The sequence below is a fragment of the Suncus etruscus genome, chromosome 8 (genome assembly GCF_024139225.1).
Source record: "Suncus etruscus isolate mSunEtr1 chromosome 8, mSunEtr1.pri.cur, whole genome shotgun sequence".
NCBI lineage: Eukaryota > Metazoa > Chordata > Mammalia > Eulipotyphla > Soricidae > Suncus > Suncus etruscus.
The window spans coordinates 40,927,879-40,944,190 of record NC_064855.1 but is presented as its reverse complement, the minus strand read 5'-3'; the positions used below and the strand labels follow the sequence as shown (position 1 = coordinate 40,944,190).

Here is a 16,312-nt window from a genome sequence, read left to right as displayed (position 1 = left end):
TTAATAAATCTTGCAAACATTTTTCCCTAAATGTCGTCCAACCTTTGGAGCTTCTTTCTAATATCTGCCGATGACTGTCCCTACAAAAGCCATAATAACCAAGGCCTGATGGGTCTCAGAAGTAGGATCAAAAGGAGTGTACCTTCTGTAAGCTTCCATTAGCCTTTCTAAAAAAAACAGCTGGTGGTTCCTTCTGATCCCTGATCTTCTGATCCTTTACCTTGGCCAAATTGGTGGGCTTTCTAGCCGCCTCTCAGAGACCTCTCATCAGAGTCTGGCGATAGGTTGGACAGAACCCCCCTACCTTCATAGGTGTTTGGGTCCCAGTCAGGCCTTTTGAAGGGGAAAGGCATCGTCAATGACATCAGGTCTGGTGGTGATGAGACTGTCTCTGCCAATCACGTTTTTTCGTGCCACTGCTATGATTCTATCCTGCTCCTCATTTGTAAAGAGTGTCCCTCAACAATTGTTGGCAGTTGTCCCATGTTGGCTGGTATGTGTTCATCAGGGAATCTAAAAGGTTAACCAGCCTAGTGGGGTCTTCAGAGAAAGAAGGGTGGTTTAACTTCCAATTATACAAGTCAAAGGATGAAAAAGGCCAATACTGTAAAGTGGGCATATTTCCCCCCTTCTGTCCTCTATCTGTGGACCTACTGGCCTTAATGGCATGATAGGTACGGCCCAGAGATCAGGGTTCTGATCCCTTTTCTAGCTCTGAGTTCCTGCAGCTGGGCTCGTTCGTCCCTCCCCCAAGTGAGAATCTGGAGGGTGAAGGCGACATAGGAAGCGAAAAGGCCTGGACCCAATGGGGGAGGGCGGTGGGGCAGGGGGAGCCACAGAAGCAGCAACGGGGGGGCACAGGAGCAGCAACAGGGGAGCGACTGGAGCCAAGAGGCAGTGGGGGCAGTTGGGGTACGGGCAGTCGTATCTGGATAGATGCGAGATGACTTCGGTTGTGCCTTCGGGGCATCTTCTTTCATCTTCATAGGGAGTATACTGGATTCCAGAGGCGGCGGTAAAGAGAGCAATTCAGGATTAGCAGCGGGGCCAGAAGTCCATGGGGGGCAGAAACGGTCAACCCAGTCAGGAGGATTTTCACAGAGTTCCTCCCAAGTAAGAATATAAGGTTCTTGATCAGGATGCCCCTGGGGCTCAGTACGATAAACAACTTGACCTTTCGCACCAGGGGAAGATGAAAAGATCCTGCTGGTGGCCAGCCCACCTGGAACGAAGGCCATTCAGATGAACAGAAAGTTTGCCATTTGCCCTTCTTGATCGCAAAAGATCACTTTTTAGCTTTATTTTTGATTTCCATCCAATGCTCTAGGGTCAAGGTAAGTGGGGTAGACTTATTCTGACTCATGTTATCTAGGGGTTTGGAATTCCCTACCACAACAGCTGATACAGCAAATCACCAAAAGAAAAAATATTTCAAGACCAAAAGCATTATGTAGGATAAGTAGGCCAACAAAAGTATCAAACACTTCTGTTAGAGAGGTGCAGTTAGATGTACAGCTCAAGCTAACCATGGAAAAAGAGAAGTAGGTTAAAAGGAGAATGTTTGACAAAAGATAAGGAGTCTTCCATGCTTGCTTAACCCAAGGTGTTCCTATTCGATGCTCAGTTTTTCTCCTGCGGGGGATTTTTGAGAGAAGATGGGTTAATAGAATCAAAAGCACAAAAATTTGCAACGTTAATACTACCAACAAACAATCCCAAGGACAATTATAAACAGCAACACAACCAATTGTACTCCCCCCACAAATCCACAGGCAAACAAAGTTTTCCAGCAACCCAGGACACGTCTTCCTGTTGCTTCCAACCATCTCCTGGGGTGGCCCTCCAGGGTCGTGGCCTTATAAGCTATTGAGCCCGTCAGCTCGCTACTACTCGGAACCCTCAATCAACTAGGGGACTTAAAACCCTCAGTCACAGAGTTTGCTTTTCACTCAAAAATACCACAGCACAAAATTAAAGTCTAGACTACGCAGGTGCAAAGAGAAAGAGAGAAACACCCATCACCTTAGAACCTCACCAGGTTCGCCTGTTCACAGCTCTGCTCTGGGCAGGATGAGGACTCTGGCTGGCTCACCAGAATGAAAGGTTCAGACATCCTAATCTAGCTGCCTGACACAGAGAAATGAAAAGACTGACGCCCCAGCAAATGCTCTAGCAAGTTCCTGTATTTCTGGCTGGTCAGGGTCTAGTGCGTGCCCCATAACAAGACAGAGGCAAAAGACACCAGAGCCTTTGACCTAGTCTGTTTATATACTTTTCATGCAAAAGCAAAATCACTCCTAGTCAGTGATTGTTAAAAGTCAAGGCAAGCTTTGAAGAGAAACAGGCAGTAAAGGGCGGGAAATACAGTCCACACCAGGGGCTGTAAGATAAGGGAAATGCATAATTTAAACATACCTGTGACATTTAGATAAAGGGGATTGCCCGCGCAGGGGCTGTAAATAAAACATACCTGTCCAGGGTTTCCCGCCGAGATAAAGGGAATTGCTGTTGCAGGGGCTGTAAAACGCGGGAAGTTAAAGACTACATCTGGGCCCTAGCTCATCAAAAAAGACAACTTAAGTAAAGCCTTAAAAGAAATAAGAAAAACAACTCCGTTCATGATTAACTCATAGTAGGTTTCATCCATTTTAATTTTTCAGTATGTCTGGGGAACATTGAGAACTCAAGCCTATTCCACTGATCTGAGGGTCTGTCATTATTCCAATATCATGCTGTTATCATAACTATTGCTTTGTAGTACAGTTTAAAGTTGGGGGAAAGTAATGCCTCCCATTTTCCTTTTTCCTAGGAGTGCTTTAGCTATTCGAGGGTGTTTATTGTTCCAGATGAACTTCATAAGTGTTTGATCCACTTCTTTAAGAATGTCGTGGGTATTTCTAGAGGGATCGCATTAAATCTGTATAGTACTTTGGGTAGTGTTGCCATTTTAATTATGTTAATCCTGCCAATCCATGAGCAGGGTATTAGTGTCCATTTCCGTGTGTCCTCTCTTATTTCTTGGAGTTGGGCTTTATACTTTTCTTTGTATAGGTCCTTAATGTCTTTGGTCAAGTTGACTCCAAGGTATTTGAGTTTGTGTGTCACTAATGTGAATGGGGTTGTTTCCTTAATGTCCATTTCTTCCCGGTTATTATTAGTGTATAAAAAAGCCATTGATTTTTTTTGTAATGCCAATTTTTACATTTATTATAAACCAAATTTTAATAACTTTTCATCATCATAAAATGGGAACAATCCTACAGCTAGTACTAAGTAATGAGCTGTGAAATTCTAAGTATTGATTTGAAAATACAACTCAGTTAAAAAGAAATTTAAACTTTATCTGAAAGCATCAGTAAGCTGGAATTCTTCAGTCATCGTCTACTGTGGGTTTGATTGTCACCCCTCTTCTTATTTGTCCCCAACCAATTAAACGCCAGTGCTTCTCAACTCTTCGGCTCAGTGCAATCTTTTCTCCTACTTCCGTGCACACAGGATTAGTCAGAACAATTTTTCCCAAATCAGCTTTCACTGCACTAACTCTTCCTCCTGTTGACAAGGATCCTATGTTCACCCTAAGAACTTCATTCTTCGACAGCTTTTGCACCTTTGCTGCTTTCTTGTCTCCTTCAGTGCGGACACCTAGAAGCCGTCTAAGTAGGAAATAGGAAATTTCCAGTTCTGTGAAGATCTCAGGTAAAGCTTCAATGGCACCAAGTACCTGCCCCACCATTCTGTCAGCTCGGCACAAAGTGGGGTCAATTTTTGTGCCCACTCCAATCAGACCGCCTGGAGCAGCATACTGAAGATCATTATGCTCCGCAAAAAGTGATACGATTTTGGAAAAAATTGGCTTACACATGAGTTTCCCTTCACTATCTTTAGAAACAATCCCAGGTCTGACTTCTATCTCTTGGCCCACCTTTAATACTCCTTTGAGAATACTACCACCAGCAACACCCCCTTTAAGGTCATCAACTTCACAGCCAGGTTTGTTGACATCAAAGGATCTAATAACAATAAGTCGGGGCTCTGAGGTGAAGTCTCTTGGAGGTACCGGAATCTTCTTCACGATGTACTCACAGACAACTTCAATATTGTATTTTAACTGAGCAGAAATTGGAATAATAGAGGCTCCTTCAGCTACTGTGCCTTGAACAAATGCAAGAATCTGTTCATACTGTTCCTTAGCTTGGCTTTCTTTGACCAAATCAATTTTATTTTGTAGAATCAAAATATGCTTCAGTTTCATGATTTCTATGGCAGCCAGGTGTTCAGATGTTTGAGGCTGGGGGCAAGATTCATTGCCAGCTATCAGTAGAAGAGCTGCATCCATCACTGCTGCACCATTAAGCATAGTTGCCATCAAAATATCGTGACCAGGACAGTCAACAAAGGAAACATGTCTGACTAATTTGAAGTTCCCTTTAGTTCCTGGAATGTCTGTTGGAAATTCATCAGGTGTACTACTTCCACAGGATCTATAGCATTCTGGACGAGGACAGCTTGGGTCATCAAGTTTATAAATCTTAGCATTAGCATATCCAAGTTTGATGGTAATATTTCTTTCAAGTTCATTTTTGAATCTGACAGTGTGAACTCCAGAAATAGCTTTTACAACTGTGGATTTCCCATGGGCTACGTGACTGATGGTACCTATATTAATTGTAGCTTGTCTACTGATAACTTCATGTGAAAGTGGTGTCAGCTTAGTAACATCCAACGTGGAGAGATCCTGGCGAGAAAGATGTGGCTGACCCAAAGTCACGCCAACCTCTTCCCCTGCCATCTTGCCCAGAGAGACCAATATCTTCGATGAACACAAATCCAAAGATGCTCAACAGAATCCTCCACACTATCTCTCCGGCCCTGTTTCTCTTTTTCAAATATGTCCTTGCAGCTGCAGTTTCTGGTAATCCAGGGCGAAGCTAGAGAGAAAACCCCTGGGCTATTGGCTTCTTCCTTTACTTGACCTGAATTCCAATGCCCTCCACCTACAGGAAGCCCAGCAGGGAAGACTCTAGTGAGGTGTTTCTTTAACCTAATTTAATAAACAGGAAGGGTAAAGAGGCCAGGGGCTTTAGGACAAAGCCCTAGAATTGGAGAGGGAAAAAGGAGGAGAGAGAGAGAGAGCTGTGTTTGTGATCAAGGAAAGGTCAGAATGAGGGCCAGGAACAAGAAAGAGCTTGGAAAAAGGATAAACCAACTAAGAAAATACAACTAAATCCACTAGGTTTGCAGATTCAATCTGTGGCAGCCCTCTGCAAGACAAGCACTTTCTTACTGAGTTCCAAAGCCCTCCACCTACAGGAAGCCCAGCAGGGAAGACTCTAGTGAGGTTTCTTTAACCCTATTTTAATAAACAGGAAGGGTAAAGAGGCCAGGGGCTTTAGGACAAAGCCCTAGAATTGGAGAGGGAAAAAGGAGGAGAGAGAGAGTTGGGTTTGTGATCAAGGAAAGGTCAGAATGAGGGCCAGGAACAAGAAAGAGCTAGGAAAAAGGATAAACCAGCTAAGAAAATACAACTAAATCCAATAGGTTTGCAGATTCAATCTGTGGCAGCCCTCTCCAAGACAAGCACCTTCTTACCTCAAGCCATTGATTTTTGATTGTTAATTTTGTAGCCTGGCACCTTGCTATATGAGTCTATTGTTTCTAGAAGCTTTTTGGTAGAGTCTTTAGGGTTTTCTAAGTAAAGTATCATGTTATCTGCAAACAGTGAGAGCTTGATTTCTTCCTTTCCTATCTAGATTTCCTTGTTATCTTTTTCTTGCCTAATCACTATAGCAAGCACTTCCAGTACTATGTTGAAGAGAAGTGTTGAGAGAAAACAGCCTTGTCTTGTACCAGAATTTAGAGGAAAGGCTTTTAGTTTTTCTCCATTGAGGATAATATTTACCATTGGCTTGTGGTAGATGGCTTTAACTAGATTGAGAAAGGTTCCTTCCATTCCCATCTTAGTAAGAGTTTTGATCAAGAATGGGTGTTGGACCTTATCAAATGCTTTTTCTGCGTCTATTGATATGGTCATGTGATTTTTATTTTTCTTCTTGTTGATGTTGTGTATGATGTTGATAGATTTATGGATATTAAACCATCCTTGCATTCCTGGGATGAAACTTATTTGATTATAGTGTATGATCTTCTTGATGATGCATTGGATCCTATTTGTTAGGATTTTGTTGAAGATCTTGACATCTGCATTTATCAGGGATATTGGTCTGTAATTTTCTTTTTTCGTAGCATCTCTGTCTGGTTATGATATCAAGGTGATGTTGGCTTCATAAAATCTGTTTGGGAGTGTTCCTGTTTTTTCAATTTCATGGAAGAGCCTGGCTAGGATTGGTAGTAGCTCCTTTTGAAAGGTTTGAACGAATTCATTAGTAAATCCATCTGGGCCTGAGCTTTTCTTTTTGGGCAGATGTTTGATTATAGTTTCAATTTTCTCAATAGTGATGGGGGTGTTTAGATATGCTACATCCTCCTTACTTAACTGTGGAAGGTTATAAGTGTCCAAGAATTTTTCCATTTCTTCTAGGTTCTCATGTTTAGTAGCATAAAGTTTCTCAAAGTAGTCTCTGATTACCCTTAGGATCTCTGCAATATCTGTCGTGATCTCCCCCTTTTCATTTCTAATATGGGTTATTAGGTTTCTCTCTTTCTTTATGAGTTTTGCCAGTGTTCTATCAATCTTGTTTATTTTTTCAAAGAATCAACTTCTGCTTTCGTTGATCTTTCGGATTTTTTTTTGTGTTTCCACTTCATTGATTTCTGCTTTCAGCTTTGTTATTTCCTTCTTTCTCTCTATTTTTGGTTCGTTTTGTTGGTCATTTTCTAATTTTATGAGCTGCGTCATTAAGTTATTCAGGTATGCCCCCTTCTTCTTCCTGATGTGTGCTTGTAAAGCTATAAATTTTCCTCTCAAGACCAGTTTTGCTGTGTCCCGTAGATTCTGGCAGTTTGTGTCTTCATTATCATTTGTTTCCAGGAAAGTTTTGATTTCCTTTTTGATTTCATCTTGGACCCACTGGTTGTTCAATAACATGCTGTTTAATTTCCAATTGTTAAAGTTTTTCTTCTGTGTGCCTTTGTAGTTCACATCTAATTTCAGAGCCTTGTGGTAAGCAAAGTTAGCCTGCAAGATTTCTATCCTCTTGATTTTATGAAGGTATGTTTTATGTGTCAGCATGTAGTATCCTGGAGAATGACCCATGTACATTGGAGAAATATGTTTATCCAGTTTTTTTGGGGTGGTGGAGTGTCCTATATATATCTACGAGTCCTCTTTCTTCCATTACTCTTTTCAGGGCTAGTATGTTTTTGTTGGGTTTCAGTCTGGTTGACCTATCAAGTGTTGATAGGGCCGTGTTGAGGTCTCCCACAATTATTGTGTTATTATTGATGTCTTCTTTCAGATTTGTCAGTAATTGTATTAGATAATTTGCTGGTCTCTCATTGGGTGCATATATGTTTAGTAGTCTAATTTCTTCCTGTTGCACATATCCCTTGATTAGTACATAGTGTCCATCTTTGTCCCTTACCACTTTTCTGAGTATAAAGTTGGTATCATCCGATATTAATATGTCCACTCCAGCTTTACTGAGGGTGTTGTTTGCTTGGATGATTTTCCTCCAGCCTTTGATTTTGAGTCTATGTTTGTTCTGACTATTCAGATGTGTTTCTTGTAGGCAGCAGAAGGTTGGATTCATCTTTTTGACCCATTTTGCCATTCTGTGTTTTTTATTTGGTGAATTTAGTCCATTGATATTGAGGGAGATGATTGTCATAAGATTTAATGTCATCTTTGTAGATAAGTATGCTATGTTTGTTTATCTCTCTTGTCTTAAAGTTGACCTTTCAGTTTTTCCTTTAAGGCTGGTTTTTCATCTGTGAAGTTTCTGAGCTATTGTTTATCCATGAAGCTATGTATCCTTCCTTCAAATCTGAACATGAGTCGGGCTGGGTGCAGTAGTCTCGGTGAGGCATTCATTTCATTCAGTCTTGTCACAATATCCCACCACTCTTCTGGCCTTGAGAATTTCATGTGACATGTCTGCTGTAAGTCTTAGGGATGCTCCTTTGAATGTAGTTTCCCTTTTTGGTCTTGCTGCTTTCAGTATTCTATCTCTATCTGTGGGATTTGTCATTGTAACGAGGATGTATCTTGGGGTGTTTTTCTTTGAGTCTCTTTCATCGCATGTAGTCTTTAACTCTGAGAGTATCTCTTTGATGATGTCTTTGACAGTTGATTCTTCCTGGAGATCTCCTACCTGGGTCTCTGGGACTCCAATGATTCTTATGTTGTTTCTGTTGAGTTTATCAAAGATTTCTATTTTCATCTGTTCACATTCCTTAAGTACTTTTTCCATTGCCTGATCGTTTATGTTAAGGTTCTTTTCCAATTTCTTTTGCTGTTTCAAGTTTTTCTGCATGTCATCTTCCAGTATGCCAATTCTGTCCTCAGCTGCTTTTACCCTGCTGGAGAGGCCATTCACTGAGTTTTTCATTTAAGCTACTGTGTTTTTCAGTTCTGTTATTTCAGTTTGGAGTTTTCTGATTTCTGTCTTTGTATTCTGTTCAGATCGATCTATGCTTTCTTTGAGTTCTATGAACATCTTCCATATTTCTATTCTAAGTTCCTTATCCGAGAGGTTAGTCAGATGGTTGGAATTTTTTAGGTTATCCAAGCTATCATCTTCATTCTCTGTGCATTGCGTTTGCCTGTGAGGTTTTCTCATTGTCACACTTGTAATGTGGTTTTTCCTGCGTGTTGCGGTGCAATTCATTGGTTAGAAAGAGTGCGCGGCTGCTCTCTTCTGCTGCCTCTAGTTGAGAGTTTTTGGGGGTGTGCTCCCAAGGCCTCTGAGGAGAATTTCAGGTATTCAAGAAACACAGACAGGCACAGCAAAGATTTACCCTGAAATCCTCAGAGTGATCTACCTTATATTTCTATGTCCTCCTATAGATTGAGAAAATAAAGAAAAAAGTGGATGGGACCAGGGGCCAGGTAGTCTCAGGAGCATTGATTGGAAATAAAAAATGGTCAGATCTACATACCCAAACCAAATCTAAAATTAACAGAATCAAGATAATGAAAGTATAACAAGCTATACACAAAAGGGACCTGTTATACTAGCAGTCTCGGGTCTAAGGGTGGAGGTATGGGATGCATGATGGAAACTATGGTGGAGGGAGGTCAACAGTGGTGGTGGGAATGTTCCTAACTCACTGTCACTATGTACCTGAAATACAACTGTGAAAGACTTGTACTTCATATTTGTTTCAATATAAATTTAAAAAAAGGGGTGGTAGGGGGTTTCCAAAGGTGTAAACCACATCCCAGTGTGCATCCTTGTATGAAAAGAAGGTATGGAAGAGGGGAGATGCAGGTAACATGTGCATGTGGGCATAGTATACATGTCCTAGTAACATGTGTTCATGGCCTGTAGCACATGTGTGTCTCTCCTTTGTTCAAAGTTGTTTTATATATTGTTTCTTCCAACTGGCTTCTGTGGGGCTTTATACAAAAGTAAGAGCCCATCCTTAGGGTGGTTGCCAAGGGAAAAAGTACATAATTATATTAGCTGTGATGTACTATGTAATGAAGGTAGACTTGTTTCTTAACTTCTGGCACTATCTAGTGAATTCCTTAAGAGGGTTTAAATTTGCAAACCTAGTAAAATAAGCTTGTGTAATTAAAACAAAACAACTGCCAGGTTGAGTTTGAGCAGTGCAAGTTTGTGCTGGGTGTTCTTAACGCATTTTGAAGAAAGGGTGAAAATACATGACATGCAACCTGTATAATACTGTGTAATAAAAGTAAATTATTTTTGAGTTTCTAGAGTGAATTTGATGGAATCAGTTTAATACTGTTAATAAATGTTTAATGTTGGGCCCGGAGAGATAGCACAGCAGCGTTTGCCTAGCAAGCAGCCGATCCAGGACCAAAGGTGGTTGGTTCGAATCCCGGTGTCCCATATGGTCCCCCGTGCCTGCCAGGAGCTATTTCTGAGCAGACAGCCAGGAGTAACCCCTGAGCACTGCCAGGTGTGACCCAAAAACCAAAAAAAAAAAAAGTTTAATGCTGTTAAATTAAAATAAAGCAAAGTATTAAATAATATTAAAGTATTTTATTTTAATAAAATTATTAAACAAAAAGTTTAATTCTGATTAATACATATAAACTTACTTTTGAACTGCTAGAGTAACTCCTAGTGAATTTGATGGAATCAGAGAAAAAGTTCACTTACAAGTGCTATTGAAGAAACTTGTGTGTGTTGTGTGTTGCAATTGAAGTAGTATAAACAAGAGGTGCAAATAGAGCTGTGTAAGGTTGGTGTGGTGGGTGATTTTCATGGAAGGAGCACAAATATATTACTGTAACCAACAGTGCATTGTTAAATGAAAGTAAAATTGTCTTTGAACTCCTGGTTAAACCATTGCACATAGGAACTGGAGCAACTACAGTGGGTAGAGTGCTTGCCTTGCATGCTGCCAATGCAAGTTCAATCTCTAGCACCTCATATAGCTCTCTGAACCCACCATGAATGATTCCCGAGGGCAGAGCAAGAAATATCCCCCTGAGAAGTGCTGGGTGTGACCAAAGAAACCAAAAAGATAAATAAATAAAGGGCAAAATGAGGGGCAGAGCGATGGCACAGGACATAAGGCATCTGCCTGGCACGCTGTAGCCTAGGATGGACCGTGGTTCGACCACCCCCTCAGTATCATATGGTCCCCTGTCAGGAGCGATTTCTGAGTGCATAGTCAGGAGTAACCTCTGAACATCACCGGGTGTGGCCCCCAAACCAAAACAGACAAAAAAGCCAAAATGAGATTATTAAACATTCTTCTCAGGCAAACATTGAATAGTTTCTAGACTAGACTACTTCAGGACACAAAATAAATTTTAATAAATTCATAAAGTGTAAACCACATCAAACATATTTTGTGTGTATGTCACAGTGATACAAAATTAGGAAAGAGAAATAATGCATGTGGACAGAGCATGAAAACCGGCTAAGCTTTGCAAAAGCCGGCTCCCTGTGTGTGACACCAGGCGGGGAAAATCCGTGAAAGTACACCGGCCCAGTGGGGCCCAACTGTGAAAAACTGTGAGTGTGACCTGTCTATGTCTGTCTACTGTCCTCTTGCGTGAAACTCTTGCGAGTGGGGCAAAAAGAGGCTCCAGAAACCTCGCTCGCCCAGACGCCATTTTCAGGGAGGGACTACAGAGCATGAAAACCGGCTAAGCTTTGCAAAAGCCGGCTCCCTGTGTGTGACACCAGGCGGGGAAAATCCGCGAAAGTACACCGGCCCAGTGGGGCCCAACTGTGAAAAACTGTGAGTGTGACCTATCTATGTCTGTCTACTGTCCTCTTGCATGAAACTCTTGCCAGTGGGGCAAAAAGAGGCGCCAGAAACCTCGCTCGCCCAGATGCCATTTTCAGGGAGGGACTACAGAGCATGAAAACCGGCTAAGCTTTGCAAAAGCCGGCTCCCTGTGTGTGACACCAGGCGGGGAAAATCCGTGAAAGTACACCGGCCCAGTGGGGCCCAACTGTGAAAAACTGTGAGTGTGACCTGTCTATGTCTGTCTACTGTCCTCTTGCGTGAAACTCTTGCGAGTGGGGCAAAAAGAGGCTCCAGCGAAGCACGGCCGCTCCGCTTCGCTACGGGGCCGTGCACTCTTTCTAAGGAAAGAACTCCATTGCAACAAGAAGGAAAAATCACACTAAGAACGGCGCTATATCACAGAAGCAAACATTTCTCTCCGGACTGTCTTCTCTGTTGCATGCTTGGGCCTAAGATTTGACCTAGTGTGAGGCTTCATCCACGGAGGACTCCCCTCCCTTAGAGGCAAGTCAGCCCATCCAGAAAGGGAGGAGCCAGAGGAGTGTGCTGCCTGCATCATATAGACAATGAATACCACCACAACACGTAGAAAAACCCACAATACAAGTGTGACAATGGGGAAGCAACGCAGGCCAGAATCAGACATAGAGAATGAAGATGACAATTCTGAGGAGCAGATAATGACCAACCAACTAATCAACCTCTCAGATAAGGACTTTAGACTAGCAATATGGAAGATGCTCAACGGACTCCAAGAAACCATGGATCGAGTTGAACAGAACACTAATAAGAACCAAGAAAATATGAAGACAGAAATCACAAAACTCCAAACTGAAATAACATGTCAACTAACAGGACTGAAAAAGTCAGTAAACGAAGTGAATGACAAAATGGATAAGCTCTGGGACAGGGTATCAGAAGCTGAGAATAGACTTGGTGCTGTGGAAGATGAGATACATAAAAATGCCATACAGCAGGAGAGATTGGACAAAAAACTAAAAGAAAATGAGCAGACAATGGAAAAATTAGTCAAAGAATGGGAACAGATGAAAATAGAAGTCTATGATAAGATCAACAGAAACAACTTAAGAATCATTGGAGTCCCAGAGATCCAGGAAGAAAATTCCCAGGAAGAATCAACGGTCAAGAACATCATTAAAGAGAAACTTCCAGAGCTAAAGAATATATGTGATCAAATCCTGCATGCCCGAAGAGTACCAACCAAAAGAGACCCCAGAAAAAGCACCCCAAGACACATCCTAGTCACAATGACAAATCCCACAGATAGAGACAGAATTCTGAAAACAGCAAGATCAAAAGGGGAAATCACGTTCAAGCAAGCTTCCCTGAGATTTACAGCAGACCTGTCACCAGAAACACTCAATGCCAGAAAGCAGTGGTGGGATATTGTGACAAGACTGAATGAAATGAATGCTTCACCCAGAATACTATACCCAGCAAAACTCACTTACCGGTTTGACGGAAGAATACATGGCTTCACAGACAAAAAACAGCTCAGAAACTTCACAGACACAAAACCAGTCTTAAGAGAAAAACTGAAAGACCTAATCTAAGACAAGACTACACAAAAGATACACCAACTTTTGAAATAAGGATGGCGTTAAATCCCAGGACAATTCTTTCTCTCAACGTCAATGGACTAAATGCACCAGTTAAGAGACACAGAGTGGCTAAATGGATCAAAAAACTCAATCCAACCTTCTGCTGCCTACAAGAAACACACCTGAATAGTCAGAACAAACATAGACTCAAAATAAAAGGCTGGAGAAAAATTATCCAAGCAAACAACACCCATAAAAAAGCTGGAGTGGCCATACTAATATCAGATAATGCAAACTTTATACTCAGGAAGGTTGTAAGGGACAAAGATGGACATTTTATATTAATCAAGGGGTACGTAGAGCAGGAAGAATTCACTCTCCTAAACATATATGTACCGAATGAGGGGCCAGCAAAATATTTAATACAACTGTTGACAAATCTGAAAAATAATATCAACAACAACACAATAATTGTGGGGACCTTAACACGGCTTTGTCAACACTGGATAGGTCAACCAGACTGAAACCCAACAAGAATATACTAGACCTGAGGAGAGAAATGGAAGAAAGAGGCCTAGTGGATATATACAGGACACTCCATCCCCAGAAAGCTGGATACACATTCTTCTCCAATGTACATGTGACATTCTCCAGGATAGACTACATGCTGGCACATAAAACATACCTCCATAAGATCAAGAGGATAGAAATTTTGCAGACTACCTTCGCTGACCACAAGGCTCTGAAATTATTTGTGAACTCCAAATAATTGGGACTCAGAAGAAACACTTTAACACCTGGAAGTTAAACAGCTTCATGCTCAATAACCAGTGGGTCCGAGATGAAATCAAGGAGGAAATCAAAAGGTTCCTGGAAACAAATGACAATAAAGACACAAACTATCAGAACTTATGGGACACAGCAAAAGCAGTTCTGAGAGGAAAATTTATAACTTTGCAAGCACACATCAGGAAGGAAGAAGGAGCTTACCTGAGTAGCTTAATGATACAGCTAATAGAACTAGAAAATGCTCAACAAAAGGACCCAAGAATAGGAAGACAGAAGGAAATAACTAAGCTGAGAGCAGAAATCAACGAAGTGGAAACTCAAAAAACAATCCGAAAGATCAACGAAAGCAGAAGTTGGTTCTTTGAAAAAATAAACAAGATTGATAGACCACTGGCAAACCTAACAAAGAAAGAGAGAGAGAGAAACTTGATAACTCGTATCAGAAATGAAAAAGGAGAGATCACTACTGATATGACAGAGATTCAAAGGGTAATCAGAAACTACTTTGAAAAACTCTACGCCACTAAAAATGAGAACCTGGAAGAAATGGATAAATTCTTGGACTCTTATAATCTTCCACGATTGAAGGAAGAGGATGTAGCATATCTAAACACCCCATCACCATTGATGAAATTAAAACAGTAATCAAATGTCTGCCGAAAAACAAAAGCCCAGGTCCAGATGGATTCACTAATGAATTCTATCAAACTTTCCAAGAGGAACTACTGCCAATCTTGGCAAGACTCTTTCATGAAATTGAACAAACAGAAACACTTCCAAATAGCTTTTATGAAGCCAACATCACCTTGATACCTAAACCAGACAGAGACGCTACCAAAAAAGAAAATTACAGACCAATATCACTGATTAATGCAGATGCAAAGATCCTCAACAAAATCCTGGCAAATAGGATTCAATGCCTCCTTAAAAAGATCATCCACTACGATCAAGTAGGTCATCCCAGGAATGCAAGGCTGGTTTAACATCCATAAATCTATCAACATAATACACAACATCAACAACAAGAAAAGCAAAACCACATGATCATATCAATAGATGCAGAGAAAGCATTTGATAAGTTCCAACACCCATTCTTGATCAAAACTCTCAGCAAGATGGGAATGGAGGGAACCTTTCTCAATATAGTGAAGGCCATCTACCACAAGCCAGTGGCAAATATTATCCTCAATGGAGAAAAACTGAAAGCCTTCCCTCTAAACTCTGGCATAAGACAAGGCTGTCCTCTCTCACCACTCCTATTCAACATAGCACTGGAAGTACTTGCTATAGCGATTAGGCAAGAAAAGGATATCAAGGGAATCCAGATAGGAAAGGAAGAAGTCAAGCTCTCACTGTTTGCAGATGACATGATACTCTACTTAGAAAACCCTAAAGACTCTATCAAAAAGCTTCTAGAAACAATAGACTCATATAGCAAGGTGGCAGGCTACAAAATTAACACACAAAAATCAATGGCCTTTCTATATACCAATAGTAATAAGGATGAAATGGACATTAAGAAAACAACCCCATTCACAATAGTGCCACACAAACTCAAATATCTTGGAATCAACTTGACTAAATATGTGAAGGACCTATACAAAGAAAACTATAAAACTCTGCTCCAAGAAATAAGAGAGGACACACGGAAATGGAAACGCATACCCTGCTCATGGTTTGGCAGGATTAACATCATCAAAATGGCAATACTCCCCAAGGCATTATACACATTTAATGCCATCCCTCTAAAGATACCCATGACATTCTTCAAAGAAGTGGATCAGACACTTTTGAAATTCATTTGGAACAATAAACACCCGCAAATAGCTAAAGCAATCATTGGGAAAAAGAATATGGGAGGAATTACTTTCCCCATCTTTAAACTGTACTACAAAGCAACAGTTATCAAAACAGCATGGTATTGGAATAAGGATAGGTCCTCAGATCAGTGGAATAGGCTTGAATACTCAGAAAATGTTCCCCAGAGATACAACCACCTAATTTTTGATAAAGGAGCAGGAAATCCTAAATGGAGCAGGGAAAGCCTCTTCAACAAGTGGTGTTGGCACAATTGGATAGCCACTTGCAAAAAATTGAACTTAGACCCCCAGCTAACATCATGTACGTAGGTAAAATCCAAATGGATTAAAGACCTCGATATCAGCCCCCAAACCATAAGATATATAGAACAGCACATAGGCAAAACACTCCAGGACATTACATGCATCTTCAAGGAGGAAACTGCACTCTCCAAGCAAGTGAAAGCAGAGATTAACAGATGGGAATATATTAAGCTGAGAAGCTTCTGCGCCTCAAAGGAAATATTGCCCAGGATACAAGAGCCACCCACTGAGTGGGAGAAACTATTCACCCAATACCCATCAGATAAGGGGCTAATCTCCAAAATATACAAGGCACTGACAGAACTTTACAAGAAAAAAACATCTAACCCCATCAAAAAATGGGGAGAAGAAATGAACAGACACTTTGACAAAGAAGAAATACACATGGCCAAAAGACACATGAAAAAATGTTCCACATCACTAATCATCAGGGAGATGCAAATCAAAACATCGATGAGATACCACCTCACACCCCAGAGAATG

At 41.1% G+C, this 16,312-nt stretch overlaps 1 protein-coding gene across 1 annotated transcript; it reads right to left on the bottom strand.

Moving 5' to 3' along the window:
• Positions 1–3,222: 3,222 nt before the first annotated feature.
• LOC126015655 (eukaryotic translation initiation factor 2 subunit 3, X-linked-like) lies at positions 3,223–4,844 on the bottom strand. Its single transcript, XM_049778249.1, has one exon. The coding sequence runs from the start codon at positions 4,787–4,789 to the stop codon at positions 3,371–3,373; it is 1,419 nt and encodes a 472-aa protein (XP_049634206.1). The 5' UTR covers positions 4,790–4,844; the 3' UTR covers positions 3,223–3,370.
• Between the last annotated feature and the right edge of the window lie 11,468 nt (positions 4,845–16,312).

Bases quoted from the DNA above. Each gene is read 5' to 3' on its own strand.
- LOC126015655 (XM_049778249.1), bottom strand. From the start codon at position 4,789: ATGGCAGGGGAAGAGGTTGGCGTGACTTTGGGTCAGCCACATCTTTCT.